The sequence below is a fragment of the Lactuca saligna genome, chromosome 1, assembly GCF_052625555.1.
Source record: "Lactuca saligna cultivar CGN05327 chromosome 1, ASM5262555v1, whole genome shotgun sequence".
Lineage (NCBI taxonomy): Eukaryota > Viridiplantae > Streptophyta > Magnoliopsida > Asterales > Asteraceae > Lactuca > Lactuca saligna.
This window is the reverse complement of record NC_136417.1, coordinates 81,769,415-81,786,504: the sequence shown is the minus strand read 5'-3', so window position 1 is coordinate 81,786,504 and position 17,090 is coordinate 81,769,415. Positions and strand designations below refer to the sequence as shown.

General features: G+C 34.1%; 1 protein-coding gene across 1 annotated transcript in view; it reads right to left on the bottom strand.

Moving 5' to 3' along the window:
* Positions 1 to 27: 27 nt before the first annotated feature.
* LOC145040510 (disease resistance protein At4g27190-like) overlaps positions 28 to 17,090 on the bottom strand; it is a 28,789-nt gene continuing 11,726 nt past the window's right edge. Inside the window, exons 3-6 of the mRNA XM_078988427.1 lie at positions 4,446 to 7,393; positions 3,151 to 3,513; positions 2,030 to 2,701; positions 28 to 335 (exon numbers count right to left, since the gene is read on the bottom strand). Of these exons, the coding sequence (XP_078844553.1) occupies positions 2,045 to 2,701; positions 3,151 to 3,513; positions 4,446 to 7,355 (3,930 nt within the window). The 5' untranslated portion in view covers positions 7,356 to 7,393 and the 3' untranslated portion in view covers positions 28 to 335; positions 2,030 to 2,044. The remainder of the gene's footprint in view (positions 336 to 2,029; positions 2,702 to 3,150; positions 3,514 to 4,445; positions 7,394 to 17,090) is intronic.

Genomic DNA, 17,090 nt, shown 5'->3' with positions numbered 1-17,090 from the left:
CTCTACAAGGAAAAGACACATAGAGAGTAACAACATTATTTGGATTTTAAAAGGATTTACACTCTACTAGTTTTTACAAAATACCAAACTATGTTTCGTATACTTTATAAACTGATTTCATCACTCGGGTCTTGGGGTTTTAAGACCACAACGCCTTTATATACAGAAAATATAGGATTTTTTGGGGATACACTCTTTTCAAACACCAACAAAGGATAATAAAGGACATTGTGAAGAGCATCAAATGGATCATTGTGAAGATATAGTTTTGGGAAATTGAAGAAATCATGTCGGATCGTTTTTGGTGTACTGTTGTAGCCAACACCATTGAAGACCTGCGGTCACAATCCACAACTGTGATGATAAGCCACTCTACTCTTTTAAGACATCATGAAATGAATCAAGAAAACTTGTGAATAATGCAAAAACCCAATAGTCCTTGTGATTGAACAACATTTACATTATGGGACATGTTGGAGAACATATATTGGTATCTGTCATATTGAGGCATATTTAGGTATCTCGTGAGTATGAGGGGGATGATGTGGGAAAACACTTATTTTTAGTCTTATTTAGCCAACTTACTGGGCGTGAACATGAGAAATTTCTATAAGTGTCCATCCAAATGAGATCTAGTTAAGCCTTAAATCATTTTGTGGTTTCTGTTTTAAGTCTTAAAGGAATATTTCTAAATTTAAATATGTTTACCCTATGGAAATGGAATTTAGGACTTTGATTTAGATATAAACATTTTCAGTATTTCTGTTAAATATTTTCAGCTGTTCAAAAAAAAAAGTATTTCTGTCAAATATTGATTTTCAGAACTTGTTATGCTCTTTCAAAGTGATTGCATGATTATTAACAAAAATGTAATTCTTGATTTACTCTAAAAATATTGTTCAAAATCAGAACATTTTCATATTATTTGCTTAATTAAATGATTACTGTTAGGTCTCTTATTATCATGTAATTTTCAACAAGACATGATATTTTCTTCATTCTAAGCTTTCTCATATATATATATATATATATATATATATATATATATATATATATATATATATATATATATATATATATATATATATATATATATAGTATGATAAAAGAATAGGATCTATTCCTTTTAGTCATTTCAGTTTATTTCTCACTTCCTATATGAGGATTTGTCTACACACTACTAGAAAACATGGGGTTTTTCTAAGGAAAGTAGCTACGTAATCGCTACGGATTAGCTACAAAATAGGGTTTTCCGTTAGAATTCCGTAGCTAATCCGTAGCTAACTAGCTACATATTAACTACAGATTTTTCTTATTTTTGATTTTTCGGGCACAAAACATTGCTTTCTTCGCTTCGTTTTTTTCACACGTTTGCTATACATGATTATCTATATTTTCACCAATTTATACCTATTAATATCGTTCATTAAGTCATGTGCCCCTTCGGGATCACGTACTCGTTTCACAGTTTCAGATTGTAATGCCTATACTTTTCACAAACTTGTGATGATCTTATGTTTGTATATGTATATTTATATACATGAATGAGTTGTGGTAAATGTGTACGTGTATATGTGTATGTATATGCATTTGTGAGATGTATGTGAACGTATTCATAAGCATTACAGTGTTAAACCATTAAACGAGTAATGAATTCTTTATGTGCACACGACTTTATAAATGATATTAATAACTATAACTTGCTGAAAAAATAGATATATGTATATTAGAGGTGTGAAAAAAACGACTTTGGTGCCTGGAAAACCAAAAATAATAAAAATCCGTAGCTAATTAGCTACGGATTAGCTACAAATGTTTTTTATTTTCGGTTTTTCGGGTACCGAACGTCGTTTTTTTCGATTTGTTTTTTTTACACATATATTATACATGATTATCTATATTTTCACAAACTTATAGCTATTAATATCGTTCATAAAGTCGTATGCCTCTTCGAGATAAGAAAATAAGTACATTAAACCAATTTAGCTTATAAGACTTAAACATTTGATTGGAAATAATGAAAGCATACCTAATATGCCCATCTTCAGGCAAAGTGCCGCATGGTACTGTTGAGATCATCATCACCCAACCATCTCCGTACATCATCAACCACAACATATTTGAGCTTTGGTGTGGTCACTGAACTTTTAGAGAAAGTGTATATTTCTTGGCAACTCTTTATATTCACATGAGTTAGTTCTGGTAGTTCAATGTCACATTTGTTATGGGAGAAGTAACTAAGATTTGGCAGAAATGCAAGACTCAGTTCTTCTAGTTTGTTGAGAGAAAGAACTTCTTTCATTTTTCCATATGTGTGCTCATATCCAACTACTTCCTCCAGCATCTTGCAACTAGATATATTCAAAATCTGGAGATTTGATAGACCCTTGAATGTATAAAAAGAGCACAAATTTGTCAACACTGGACACTCATGGACAAATATAGTTTTCAGCTTTCTGATTTGTTCTTCTGTAGAACCCCACACCTGTTCCAGAGAATCACACTTCTCCACTTCTAACTTCTCCAAACTAGGAAATACTGTTTGCAAATCTGATGGAAATATATTCACCAGTTTGTGACATTTCTCTACTCTAAGAGATTTTAGTTTACCAAACTGACTCATGGGAAGTTCGCTGGACCATAACTCCTCAACACTGTCAAGTTCAGAGACTTCTAGTGTCTCAAGACAAGGAAATGAGACCTAATACAACAGAAGTAGGAGAAAATAAATGGGCTTATTTTCAAAACAGTTTATAACATGGCTGAAATGGATTAACTAATTTGATATGAGAATGTTTTGAAGAAGATTGGTTGAAGTGGAAATTTCTTTTTGAGCTAATCACAAAAATAACAAAAACAATGGGAAGTCAATAAGAAAAATGACCATCTTTTTAACTTGTATAGGTTGTCCTCAAATGATTTTTTTATTACGATAGTTTTTTATTTTGCAAAAGCAATATTTTTCAAAAAAAATCAGACAAAAATATATGCTGCAAAACATTTTTGGTTATGTTTGTAATCAGTCCCATATTTTTAACTTGATTTGAAATAGATGGTTAGTTTGTTTAAATCTTCCTCACCTTTTCATGATTCACTCGAGGATTGAAGATTATAGATTAATATATGTATGTATGAACAGTTCATATATACCTTGTCATTGAAGAGAGAAGATGTGCGACCAGTAGTCTCTTCAGGACAAAAATTTCTGAAATGTGTTAGCCAACGAAGTCGTAAAACTCTCAGCTGGGGAAACTCAACATGATCAATTCCTTTGCAGAAGAAGGTGAGCTTGTTTAATCCAAATATGATTACTTCTTTCAATTTGAGGAAGACAATCCTTTCTTCCATTGTAGTTACTGATGGACGTTGAACTGAAATCACTTCTTCCATCATGTGACAAAACTGAATGTAAAGTCCTTGTAGATGTACTAGATCAGGAAGGTGGCCACACCAAACATGCTTAATGTTGCCCATTTTTGTGATTGTTAATTCAGCCAAGCTTGAAAATTCAACCTACACAGTTTTAGATTGTGTCAAGAATATCCTTAAAGTGAATCAACAAACATTTGGAATGATCGATAATCACTACGATTAATTACAGACAAATTGCATAAATGACGCTAAGTTTATACAAAATTTCAATTTTGACATTGTGTTTTTTCTTCTAAATTGAGTCACGAAACTTTATTGCAAATTTAACCAATCAAACAAATTGTTTCAGGTATTGATGTTTCTCACTTGCTGAGTAGACATAAAACTGATATCACTTCCACATATGCTCCTAGTTGGCAAACGTTTGAGTTAAATTGAACCCTTATGTAAATATTTATGTAAATATGTACTCACTTTTCCTTAATTCTTCTTCTTTTTCTTTTCTAAAAGCATCACGATTTTGTACGCTGGCTTTCCAAGGTCACTCAAGTGGTTCATCATCCCAAAGTAGTGTAGGCAAGGCAAGGATGGTTGTCCACAGTAACATCTCCTAAAGAAAACCTTACTAGCCTTGCTTACACCACTCTCTTGGAATGATGAACCATTTGAGCGACCTTGGGAAGCCAACCACTGCACAAAATCATGATGCTCTGAGAAAAGAAAAGAATAAGAAATAAGGGAAAGTGAGTACAAATCTACATAAGGGTTCAATTTAATCAAAATATTTGTCAACCAGAATCATATGTGGAATCCTGCATTAGCTTTTTGCCTACTTAGCAACTAAGAAACATGAAACGCCTAAAACAAACCGGTCGATTGGTTAAACATTCAACAAAATTGTGAACTTGGTGACTTAACTGATAAAAAAAGGCATTGTCAAAATCGAAACTTGATGTGAACTTAATGTCTTTTATGCAATTTTCCCTTCATTAAATTTCTGAAAGTCTCAATAAACTAGAGTAAACAACATACTACAATTCTAGCAACAAAATATGTATGGAAGAGTTAAAAACCTTGTGGTCGACAAGAGATTGAAAGTTTGTGCCTCTATGGTTGCCTTCGGAAGCCAGATTGATCTCCTCGGGACAAAAGGTATGAAAATTCTGTAAATATTCAAGCTTTAATACTCTCAGCTGAGGAAACTCAACTTGCAGGTTGATTCCATGGGAGAAACAAATAAGGCTTGCAACATCGTTCAGGATTAATTCAGTTAACTTTGGGAAAACAATCTTATTATCAATGGTACTTTCCAATGCTGAAGGTATCTGGTTCAAAATGACTTCATGCATACTGTTACAATATTCTATATGAAGCCTTTCCAGATGCTCTAAATTATTTGCAACTGAGTATGTAAACAGATGGGTCATTTCGGGTAAAACTGACAGATGAATCTTGCGTAACTTTGAAAATGATCTAATTGGTAACCCTTTTCCATTGTAACGAAAAATTCCCTTCAAATGCCATATTTTATCCACACGAAGTTTTTCCAGATTATTAAACACACCACTACCATTTGATGTGTTGCTGTAATTTGAAAGATACTCTATCCCTTCACTGTTGCAAGATTCAACAGTTAAGTTCTTGACTTGCTGAAAACCAACTGGATCCAGTTCCTTTAGAGCAAGTTTGACACCATCACCAGTCAAGAACACCTTCTCAGTGTTGTTAGTTAACAACTTCTCGATACCACCACCTAAATGTGTATCTGTACTCTCAAGATTCAGCAAAAGCATCCTGTTATTGAAGGATCGTCTTTTTTGAAGATGAACTCCTACAGAAATTACATACCTTTGCAGGTTTTCAAAGAGGTTGTAATTAGGTAGGAACCTTGATGATTTAATGCGAATCCCTAAATATTTCAAATTGGTCAACGACTCTAACTCAGTAAGGCTTGCATCTCCTTCTTCTTCATCTCCCCACCATTTTGATCCTGTATCTAGCTCTTCAAGTTGAGACAAGCTTGAGATAACACCAGGTGAAATCCTTTCAAGCCAGCGGCAACCACTCATGTCAAGAAGCCTTAATTTTGATAAATTTCGTATCTCCTTAGGCAACTCTGTAATATCACAGTTTCCAAAGCTCAGTATTTCAAGATTCAAGAACTCGTTGGTCATAATATCTCCGATATTTTCCATTTTGCAGTCCATACACAAAGCGTGAATGTCTCTTGGCAATGAAAAGAGGATTGTTGACAATGATAATAGAGACATATTCCATAGCTCAACAACTCTTACTTTCTCCATCTTCTCAAACATGGTATTCAATTTCTCTACAGAGAGTTTTGGACATGCAACTTGAATAAGTTCAAGTTTTCGGAAATCCAATCCACGAGAAGGAAGCTCAGATAATTCATTTGATACAACTGAAATGGCGTTATAGTTTCCGTATGTCATACCTCTAGGCCATTTATCCTCATGTATCACCATTCCACTAAATTTCCCTGTGTTTGATTCCAATCTAGAAGCCACTGATATTCCCACAGCACGTACAACATTGTGTACCTTCACAGTTGACTTCCTATCACCACTTATCAATAGAAAACGACGTCTAAGCATATCAGTTAGTGCATATACTCTATTTCTTGCTTCTATTAATAAGTGGATGCCTTCAAAGAAATCCAACCCAATCCCACATCGTACCAATGCTTCAAGTGGGACATTTGCATATTCTGGATACAGACAACAAAGGAGAAAGAGTCTCTTAGCTTCCACATCCCCTAAAAGCTCATAACTTACTTCTAGAGATTGATAAACTTCTTCTTTCATGCCTTGAATATTTGATGGTACTATACACCTCTGTAGTTTTAGAAGGGTGTCATCCCACACTTCTTTCTTTTTATCCTTTAGTGCCCTACCTAGACATACTATTGCAATAGGTAAACCACCACACCTTTTTGCAACTTTAGATGCAGTTTCACATAGATCAGGATCATTCAGCGAATCACCAACCATTTCTCCTAGAAGACTAAATGCTTCTGATTGTGTTAATACGTCAAGTCTTAAAATGTCTTGGCATCCGATTGCTTTGCACGCATCTTCACTTCGAGAAGTCAAAAGTACTTTGCAAGTCTTATATTCTTTTCCAAATGGAATTCCAATACTTTTCAAATCAATGTGTTTCCATACATCATCAAGTATCACAAGAGTCCCCTTCTTGCTTTGGAGTAGCCGTTTCCATAACTCATCAGCTCTTCCTTCAAATCTTGGATATTTGAACTTTAATCCCAAACATTTTGCGAGATCTTCTTGAACATTCATCAGATCGTGTTCTTTGGACACCACTGCCAGTACGATTTCATCAAACAATTTATCTCCTTTTACACGCCTTGCAACTTCGTTCACCATTGTTGTCTTTCCTGATCCTCCCATACCACATATACTGATAATTTGTCTTGTGTCATCCTTTAAGAAATGCATCAACTGATTTATGGTAGGTTCTCTTGATTCGAAGTTTTTAAAATCTCCCATAGATCTGTCTCCTACTGCAAGTGGAGGGGCTGGGTATGACATCTTAAAGAACGTTTCGGCTTTTAATTTGGCAGCATCAGCCTTCTCAGTCATCTTCTTTGCCTTCTTACTTAAGATGTATCGTTTTTTGATGCTTAGGAACCGACCATTTAGGATACACTTGTTTTTTGGAACTTCATATTCGAGAATTCTAGTAGACTGTTCATAAATTCTGTCCACAGTTGAAAACCACTGTTCAACCTCAGGCGCAATATTTTCTCCATTTCTTCTTGCTTCATCAACTTCTAGTTGGATACCTTGTGCTTTTGACATTAACGTGCCCACTTCTTCCATTAGACTTTTAATGTAGTTGTTATAGTAAAGCACGTACTTTAGGTGTCGGCCAGTTTCAACAAAAAGCTTTTCTCCAATTTTAGCTAGTATATTAGCAGCACAACCTATTACCACATCAACCATCTCTTGAGAACTGAGATTTGCACTATCTTTAAATCCCCCTGATGAAAAAACAACAGCAGTTCATGATAACCTCAGACTGTTATGGTTATGGCATATTTAGTGGTAATATTAGTATTCTCCTTTAAGATAGTAAGAAAAAAAAATATTGGCATTGCCCCCCTTCAACAAACTAAGGGACTGGTTGTTGTAGTATGATTAACCATCTTTTCATATTTCTACAAGATAAAATGTACAATGATAAAGTTTTGAAGTAATATTGGTTGTAAAACCTGATATTTCACCTTGGAAAAAAATGTTTTTCTTTTTCTTTTTTTATTAATTTTTTTAAGAATATGTACACAACTATATATTGGCATTTGTGGTCTATTTATGTCATATTTATGGGGTTGTGTGATTCTTCATAAGCAACATATTGGATCTAATACTCTGAAGGAGGGGAATTCGTAAGCAACATATTAAACAATAGATATATTAAGACCGAGCTACACACAACGAAAGTGGAGTTAATTTTGCGAAAGACAACTTCACAAAGGACATCCATTCTTCGTTAGCAAATATTAGGGTTTAAATACTTCAACAAATGATTCAAAAAATTTCACACACTGAGTAATAATATAAATATAAAACAAGTATCACATTATGTAATGTGGTTCATACAATCGAAGTGATTTACCATATGCAACACCCCATGGTTTATTCCGGCTAACTCGGCTATAGAGTAAAATGGTGAATCAATGCTCCATAACTCAACAACCTCGGTAAATCAAAAGGCTAAAATCATAGGGAGAATGAATATCTTGCTCCTAAATACATGATCAAGGAAATTTAGCGTGTTTAAATATTGAGACTTTGGTCTTTATCAGTTCTAGTTAAGAACTATCTAAATAAAGGGATCCAGACGACCAAGTCCTTAATGAAGAATGATCTGCCAAAAGAAAAAGGACAAGTCCTTCCGTATACGTAGTTAAGGAGAAAAACAGACTAATGATATCGTTTCGTATACTTTTCTAGTTGCCTATACGATTAGTAGCATTTTATTTCAGTCATGATCCATCTAGTTCTCTTTTTACAAAAGTTTCATCGAGCTCTCAATATGCCTCTTCACATTTTGGAGTCTGGTTTAGAAGTAGAAACCAAATGGGGATTCAATATCAGTTTGATGTGAGCTTAAACATGTCACCACTCACTTAAAAAATACATAAATTTATAGTGAAACTACTCACTATGGATATTAGTGTGTTCGTTGTAGATTTGGGTATAATTTAGTTAGGTTGGAATGAACTAAAATTATATTTGGCAATATGATGGTTTAAATAAAAATACCCAAGGGAAATTAAATAATTATTTATGGCAACCAAAAAATAGATCAGGTTTGGAATTATCTGTATGACTAAAGCTCGAAAGTATCTTGAGAGAAGATGTGCTTCTTATTTACCTCATGTTATATGTAACATTTATTTTTCTGACAATAAATATCCTTTATGATTAATCTTTCAAGTTACCAAGAGTAGAGATCTTGAGTAACCACGTTACAAAGTTGATGCATGTCGCGGCCTGGCCACATAGATCATTTAAGCGGCGATGCGGTCAACTATAGACAATGGTGCTGTGGCGGTTGGATTGAAAATCGTATATCTCAAGCTTTGGGCCCTATTTAATGGTACAAACTCCTAGGGTTCCTTAATTAGAATCATCAGCCTCCTCCTTTGTCTAAACCCTATCCTCCATCTTGAATGTTAAATAGCTTATGATGTTCTTGAAAAGATTTTGAAGACGAAGAAAGCTCATGAAGCTTGAAAAGATAGGTTCAATTGAACTTTCCACCTTCATGTCACTTCTTAAGAAATGTAAGTGTCAAAGTGTGCTTCCTTATTCAAATTGAGGCATTTATCTAAGGCATGTATGAGGTTTTGTAAAAATTGGGCCTTGGTGAGCTCTTGTTCTTTGAGTATGAGCAACTCCAAAACTTTAGTTGGCAAGTAATTATGTTTCTGGACCTTAGGAAGAAGAGAAAGGTGTTTGCTTGGGTTCCTTTGCAGCCATGCAATAAATTATTGACTTCAGTGTAAAAAATCTTTTTTTGATTCTAGATTTGGTAAGATCTATCCCTTAGAATAGATAAAGTTGGAAACTTTATCCATTACGCCGTTTATAGGAATTCGATTTGATGATATGAGACTTTATCTGAAGATATTAAGCGCTTAATGAATGAGTTTATACCAGCGGGAACGTGGCATGGTCAAGGACGACCAGAACGTGCTAGTCAATAGAGTCACTTGTATATTTTTTCGTGATTGGATCACAACATGGCCAAGGATTGGCCACAATGCGATTGGATGTTGACCGTTGATTTTTTAACCGGTTTGAGTTTTGGTCAACTGTGGTGTAATTATGTCTTGAATTGAGCTTTTAAGGGCAAAATGGTCTTTATCTCAATAGTATAAGAATAAGTAGGACAAGAATTTTATAGGATGAAAAGATATGTATTGTACCCTAATAGCTAAATCAAGGTTACATATATATATATATATATATATATATATATATATATATATATATATATATATATATATATATATATATATATATATATATATATATATATATATAGGGGATATCGCACGAACTTTACTATTATGTGCACTATGTAATTATGTTATGTAAATCAACGAAAGCCTCGTAAGTGAGGGAAGTGGTTGGTGATTTAACAATTGGAGAAAATTCTCTCAGAAAGGGGAATCTAGTTGTTTTGGTCTAGACGACCATGTACCGTTGGTCGAAGGATGGACTACTAGAGAATAGCCTCTTAGCCGAGGGATGTTCTAGTTGTATTGTGGTAGTGTGATCAATAGCCTCTTATAGGGAAGTGTGATGAGATGATCTATTTTCTAGAGAATAACCTCTTGGAGGGAAGTTCTAGACATAATCGTTAAGAGTATGCTAGCATATGTTATATGGTATAATGTACCGAAGAGTTATTGCATATGATATGTATAATGGGAGAACACTGTGATTACTCACTAACCTTTAGGCTTACAATTACTACTCTATGTGTTTAGTTGTAGGTCTTTCTAGTTTGAAGGGACATGCCATACAGTTTATACATTCTATGTTACATCATGGTTTTCAAAACTAGACTTAGCGTTCACATTTTACCATAATTATGTTGATATGACATGCAAAGATGATCTTATGATTTATAATTGCTTATACATAAACCATTTGGTTATCTGACCGGTGGGTGAGAGAATTAAACATACTCCTTAGTGTGCTTAGACTAAAATCACTACAACCTTTCAGACATGAATTTGTTTTCTAAACAAAAAAATTAAGTAAATGGGACTAGTTTTGAAAATATAAGTGTGAGGAAATGTCATATGCCTTGAGGAAGGTTAGTTAGTCATGATTATCGAAAGAATATGGCATTTTTGTGATGAAGCAGACTTGTATGCCTTATTTGATGATTATATGAAAATTAGTACATGCTTGTATATTAAGCGCTAACTAGTTCCACTAGACAGCTTGTACAATGTCTTCCATGATTATACATGTTAGTAGTTAGATTAAGGATCTTTACATAAGTAGGGTGCTAGAATTTCCTATAAGATTAGTTGCTTAACTGTTGGCTTATTTGGTGTTGGAAATTTATATTTGTATTAATTAAATGTTAAGTGAATGAGTTCGGATTGTATTCCCCTAGAATTAGATAGTCTTATATTGTTGGTCCTAGCCCCTATTGCGCATCTCTTTTTGGATTCCAACCGTTGTAATGTTGGATCTCTCAGTCTAAGGATTGCCTAATTCTAGTTGAATATAGTTAGTGTTCATAACATAGTTGATTAATGTTGATAGAAGTTTCTTTCACCTTGGGATAACAGGATAGATTGGGATTCCTAGTGATATAGGAAAACTATTAGAGTGTGTTAGTGTAGGCATATGTGTGAGAAGAATCTTAGAATGAGAATTGAGAAAGATTATTTTAATGCATTCTCATTCGAGCACATGAATATGTATATAGAATGTTGTTAGTAAATAGTGACTTGCAAACTGTGATATAATATTTGGTATGAGCACGGATAGGAATGGAAGGTAGTATATGCCCATACTATTGGAAGCAGAAGATTGGTACGAGGATCAGGAAGAGTCGAACACATTCCTAAGGAACTTGTAAATGAGTAGACAATTTGATATAACTCTACCTATCGATCGTATGATTATGGAAAGTCACGATGTGAAGGATTACGGTATTGTTTCAAACCTAGGTACCTGAGGATTTGGGTTTGGGTGATGCAAACATGTTCAAGTGATTTGATTTTAAGGTAGGGTGGACCTAGTTCAAGTCTTAGCTCATGTTGCGAGACTCAATAACGTAGAAATCGAAATGATCGGCATGAGGATTGTAGATTTTGTTAGTACTGATTAGCCAATGGCTAGACGTGTTACTTTTTGTGACGTAGTTATTTCAATATCCCAAGGAGATGGGAAGAAAATAGTCTCTTATCAGTCAGTAGGTAGCTGATAGGGAAAACATTCTTTCGCAACAGTTTCTGCCTTGAGGAAAAAAAGTATGAATTTTTGTCGATCATTTACACCTATCAGTGAAGGAACGTGGACATATGAATATGCAGATAGTTTCGCAGAAAATGTGAAAACCATATCGTAAGCCAACTCTTTGGCTTACTTGAGGAAGGAGTGGTGCCTCTAAGGAAGATTGTGCACATGAAACCAGAGAGTTTGGACTGGATGTACAACAAGGAATTTATGGCCAAGTACTGAATCAAGAACCAATATTAGTAAAGAATTTTGTGACTGTTGATGTTCTTGGTAGGACAGCGAAGTCGTAGTTGTGAGGATATATGTGGGAAATTACTTTAAAGAGTTGTGATGTGTCTTTAACAGGGTGTTTCTTTCTTGGATAAGTGGATGATTACATCAGTAAGTAAAAGGAGAAGGAGGTGTATTCTACTTCGTAAAATAGCCGAAGCATATCAACAAACATTGCCTCTTATTAATCTAAAGCGTGGTGTGAGACCAAGGATACGCCATCATGACCAATGTATTTCGATTGTGTTATGGTGGTTGTTATATTCCGATCCACTCACTTCCGATCTTAGCTTGTTGACTCATAAGCGAGATATACAACTAGATTCTTAGTGAATGGAAAGAGTTTCATGTTGCATTGGAAGCATGGAGATGTTAGAAACATTCAAGTGTTATTTTAGTTGTGAAACAACCATGCTTGACCATGCAAAATTGGGTTTACATAGACTCCAAATTTTTGGCTTAGCCCTATAGTCTATTCTTATCTGATAGGATTCTAGTACTGAGTTAATTATTCAGAGGGATTTATGATTCTATTATATGTATGGTCCTAGAAAATCGATGATTTAAAGTATTAATTGAGCGGGTTCAGGGCTATTATATTGTAGGCGAGAATTAGTGGCACTTTGAACCCTAAGTGGGGTAGAGCTAGTATTTTGATTAGAATTCAAGTTACAGTTTGACTATCCGCTTCAACTTTATTGGTCAAAAAAATCTACAATTTGAGTATTCGGGGTTATTTAAAATCAAGTTTATGGATTCGAAAAAAGAAGGAAGCAATTTATCATCGGATGGCTCCCTGTTACAAAGTTTTCACTGTATATCTCTCTAGGGTTTGCTGGACTTTCATCTAAGCGTCAAATGGAAGGAAAAAGTTGATTAGATTATAGGTACAACTCGGGTATCTGAGAGGGTTATTGGCTTCATGGATGCATATATTGTCCTTGCAATATAGGATTTGTTGGAGAAGCGACTTACTCTAGCCAGTAGTTCCCTTGGTAGTGCAATGTACTTCCGAAGGAAAGCAACTGGGTAACTACGAGGGTGTTTTTGGTTTAATGAACTTTGTTAGATCATAATAACGATCAGTTATTTGGGACAAGTTTTGGAAATTGTTAATCGGCTTCAGAGGATAAAGTGTGTGCCTTATTTGCAAAATGTTATGGTAGCTATCATCATAAGGGTGTGAGTAAATGGGTGGTTGAGAGCACCCTTTTAATGAGTTATGACTAGTATATTTTGGTCCATACTACTTACTTATCTATGCCGTCTGTCATGAACAATTGAATCGTTTAGGGGGTTGTATACAGGGCCGGTCTTGACGGTGGGCAACACGGGCGATCGTCCAGGGCCCACAACTTTTAGGGGCCCAAAATTTCTAATATATATATATATATATATATATATAATAATAATAATAATAATAATAATAATAATAATAATAATAATAATAATAATAATAATAATAATAATAATAATAATAATAAATTGATGTATATATCTTCTAAAGGCCCAATTACCAAATTAACGAACTTTAGGCCAATGAAATAATCTCTTTTATCCAGACTCTGGAACTCGTTTTGAAGTAACGTTAAGCAAATACTGCCGTTTAAGGTGTCTTTCAGGAATCTACATCTAGTGGGAACCAATTAATCAAATTGACACGTCGTGAATCCTACTTGTTGCCTCGTGAATCCTAATCAAAATAATGATTCATAATCAGTTATGTTGCGCGATTTCTTCCCTTCTCGTAGCCTCTTACCAGCCTTCAGATTATAATCAGTTATGTCGAGCGAATGCAAATTTGCAAAGCACCCGACGAATGAGATAAAAACCTTAAGGTTGGCTATAGATTTTTTTTTCCTTTGATTCTTTTGTTTTTCAACTAGTATTAGTCTCTGATTTATTTTATTATTCATGTTTCTTATATTTTATTATTATTTATTTAATATTTTTATTTTGTTTGTGCATTTGTATCTCAGATTGCTGGAAACTGGACTGTCAATTATTTCTAGCTTTTACCTAGGTTTCATTTTTTTTACTTAACAATGTAACTTTTTTGTAGATATCTGATTCAAAACTCAAAAATTTAAATCCAATTTTAATTTTTCTGATGTTTTAGTGTTGTTTCTGATTTTATTTTGTATTCACGTTCCTAGTCCTGGTATCTAATCAAATGTTGAAAGGTTATATATATTTTTTCCTGGTTTTGGATGTTCTCAGATTTCTCGAGACTTGACTTTATATATTCTACCTACATTTTAGATTTTTTACTTAAGAACGTAATATTTTTTGTTGATATATGATTTAGAATTCAAAACTTTAAATCCAGTTCTAATTTTCAGATGTTTGATTGTTTGTTTCTGATTTTAATTTGCAGTTGCACCTTAATTTAAATTGAATATGATATTAGGATTCTATAACTTTGAGACATAAATCATATACCAAAAACCAGATCTAATATTTTCCTATAAATAGATAGTGTTTAAGTATTACAATCTACAATGTTTTCCAAAAAACATTTATCTGGAAGCCAGAAAAGGAAGAAACGAAATTTTTTTGATGCCTTCGATCAAACTTATAAAGGATCTATGAATAATTTTTTCAAACCATTGAGTTTGTCTAGTTTGAATGAAGGAAAACTAATTTGAATTAAAATGATACTAATTTCTCTTTTAGGTAATATTGTGATCATATTTATGTTGTGGGCTTTACAACGATGTGTTTATTTTTAAATTAAATTAAATTATTATTTTAGGGGCCCATTTTTTTCTTTTCGCCCTGGGCCTGCAAGACGCTTGGACCGGCCCTGGTTGTATATCATGAAGTAGTAGAAGTGAGTAAGGATGTGATTATTTGTCGAGTTCTTTGTACTAACAATGTGATTATTGGGATATTCTTCATTAGAAAATTTAGTGAGTTAGTAGGGTATCGTCATTGGTTGTCCAAAATTTCCAGATTTAGCTTCTGTCAATTTGGTAATTAAGTTGGGGGAGGGGCGGGGTAACCTCAATAGTTTAAGGTCCGACAGTTGTTCTGCTGTTTGCAAAAATTGATTAAGTAAGATTTTATGTGTCAATGCTAATTGGGATTTAGGGTATCTTTGTCATCTCATGTGTTAGAGGTGGTTGGTTAGTCGTATGTTGAGGATTATAGTGAGAGTCTCCTTGATGGTAGTGGTTTTGATCCTACCAAGTTTCAGTCTGCTCTATTGTGAGTGATTCTAAAATCTTCTCCACATTAGGAGTTTTGAATCGATAGTCAAATGTTAATGGTGTATTTATATTTCTACCTAAGATTTGGAGCCTTATAGAATGATTGTTGGTGGACATCTGGAATTGGATCGACAGTTGGAAGAAATGTTTGTTGTTTGTAGTCATGAATGTGCATCAAAAGGTTTCCTTTTTGTGTAACACACCATTTTCACCTTGCAGTTTAAATGACTGATTACATAAAATAGACATTTTGATAAATGACTATTTATGATAGATATTCTTGACAAAAGTTGTAGTAGTCGTAAAAGAGAATCCATACATTTAAAGAACACCCAAATATGACTTCTTATGAGGAACTTGTGATTTTTAAAAGTTTCAGTGTGATAGTGTAATAAATAGAAACTTGAATTAAGATCAGTCGATTGTTAGGAAAAACAATCTAAACGAGAGTCAAAATCTCATCTATACCTATCCGTGGATATAAAGATACTCAAGAACCGATATCGTATGAGAGAGTTATGTTTTTTACATTGACTTTCAAAGTTTAAGCCTATAAAAATATAACTTTAAAAATAAAGTGAAAATCAACTGACGGAGTCTAAACGAAAGTTGTATATATCGTTGAAAGCTACGAATGGACATAAAATGCATCGAAAACAAAGGTCATACAAGGAAATTATGCAATTTTTATGAAAAAAATTATCTCGCCTGCAGTCGCACACGTTGGCAGCTTGTACGGCGCACCCTAATACACCACCATAATTGTGACACGTGTCACCACTCCCGATGAGAAGTGCGATGCGTAGGTAGTCTGTGCACTGTGTGCTCTCTGTTTTTTCATTATAGATATCGGTCATTTCTTCTTCCATTCCCACACCATCCAATCTCTCTTAATTCTATTATTAAGGTGCAAAGCTCTTCATTGGATGATGTCTTAAGATTTACCTTATTTGATAATTTTGGATTTGTGATTTAAGGGATTGATATAGAATGAAAGATGAAAGATTGGCTTTGCTAGTGGGTTCAAATCGAAGTTTAGGGTTTTACCAGTGCATTTCCGTTATGAACCAGGAAGTAGTGATAACGGGCTTTTGGTTTGTGAAGATTGGTTTTCGACAGAGAAGGGTTGGACGTTGATTTTCGCTAGTTGGTTTGACAATTGCGATCCGCTATTGATGTGTTTGAATTATAAACAAAATTTGAGTTTGCATATGACTGGTATATAGAATGGAGTCGAGTTTTTTCATTCAATCGTGGTTCCATGGTATAACCGATATCAATTTGGAAGTTGATTGAGAAGATAGCTAAAGTCTAAGGACTAAGAGCGAGTGGTCAAATGGTTGGTAGCATATGGCTAGATAACGAATTTTTGATTCTCAATTGGGAAGTTATGACTTTGCTAGTGGTTCAATTGTTAATAACGTAGTTTTTTTTGGAAGGTCAATTAGGAAGTTATTCATTCGTTATTGGGTTTGAAGGCTTGAGAACGAAAACATATTTTTGATGGGAAGTAAGTGGTTCGATAGGAAGTGAATGGTCGAATGGGAAGCCTATAGTTCCATGGGAAGTGGGTTTCTGACACTTGTTTATTGTGGTTTGGATTTGTTAGTTGTTCTCATTCGTTCTTTTGCATCTGATCTAATTTAGGGAATAAGCACACACAAGATACATAAATTGTCCTTGAATTTTCAAAAATGTG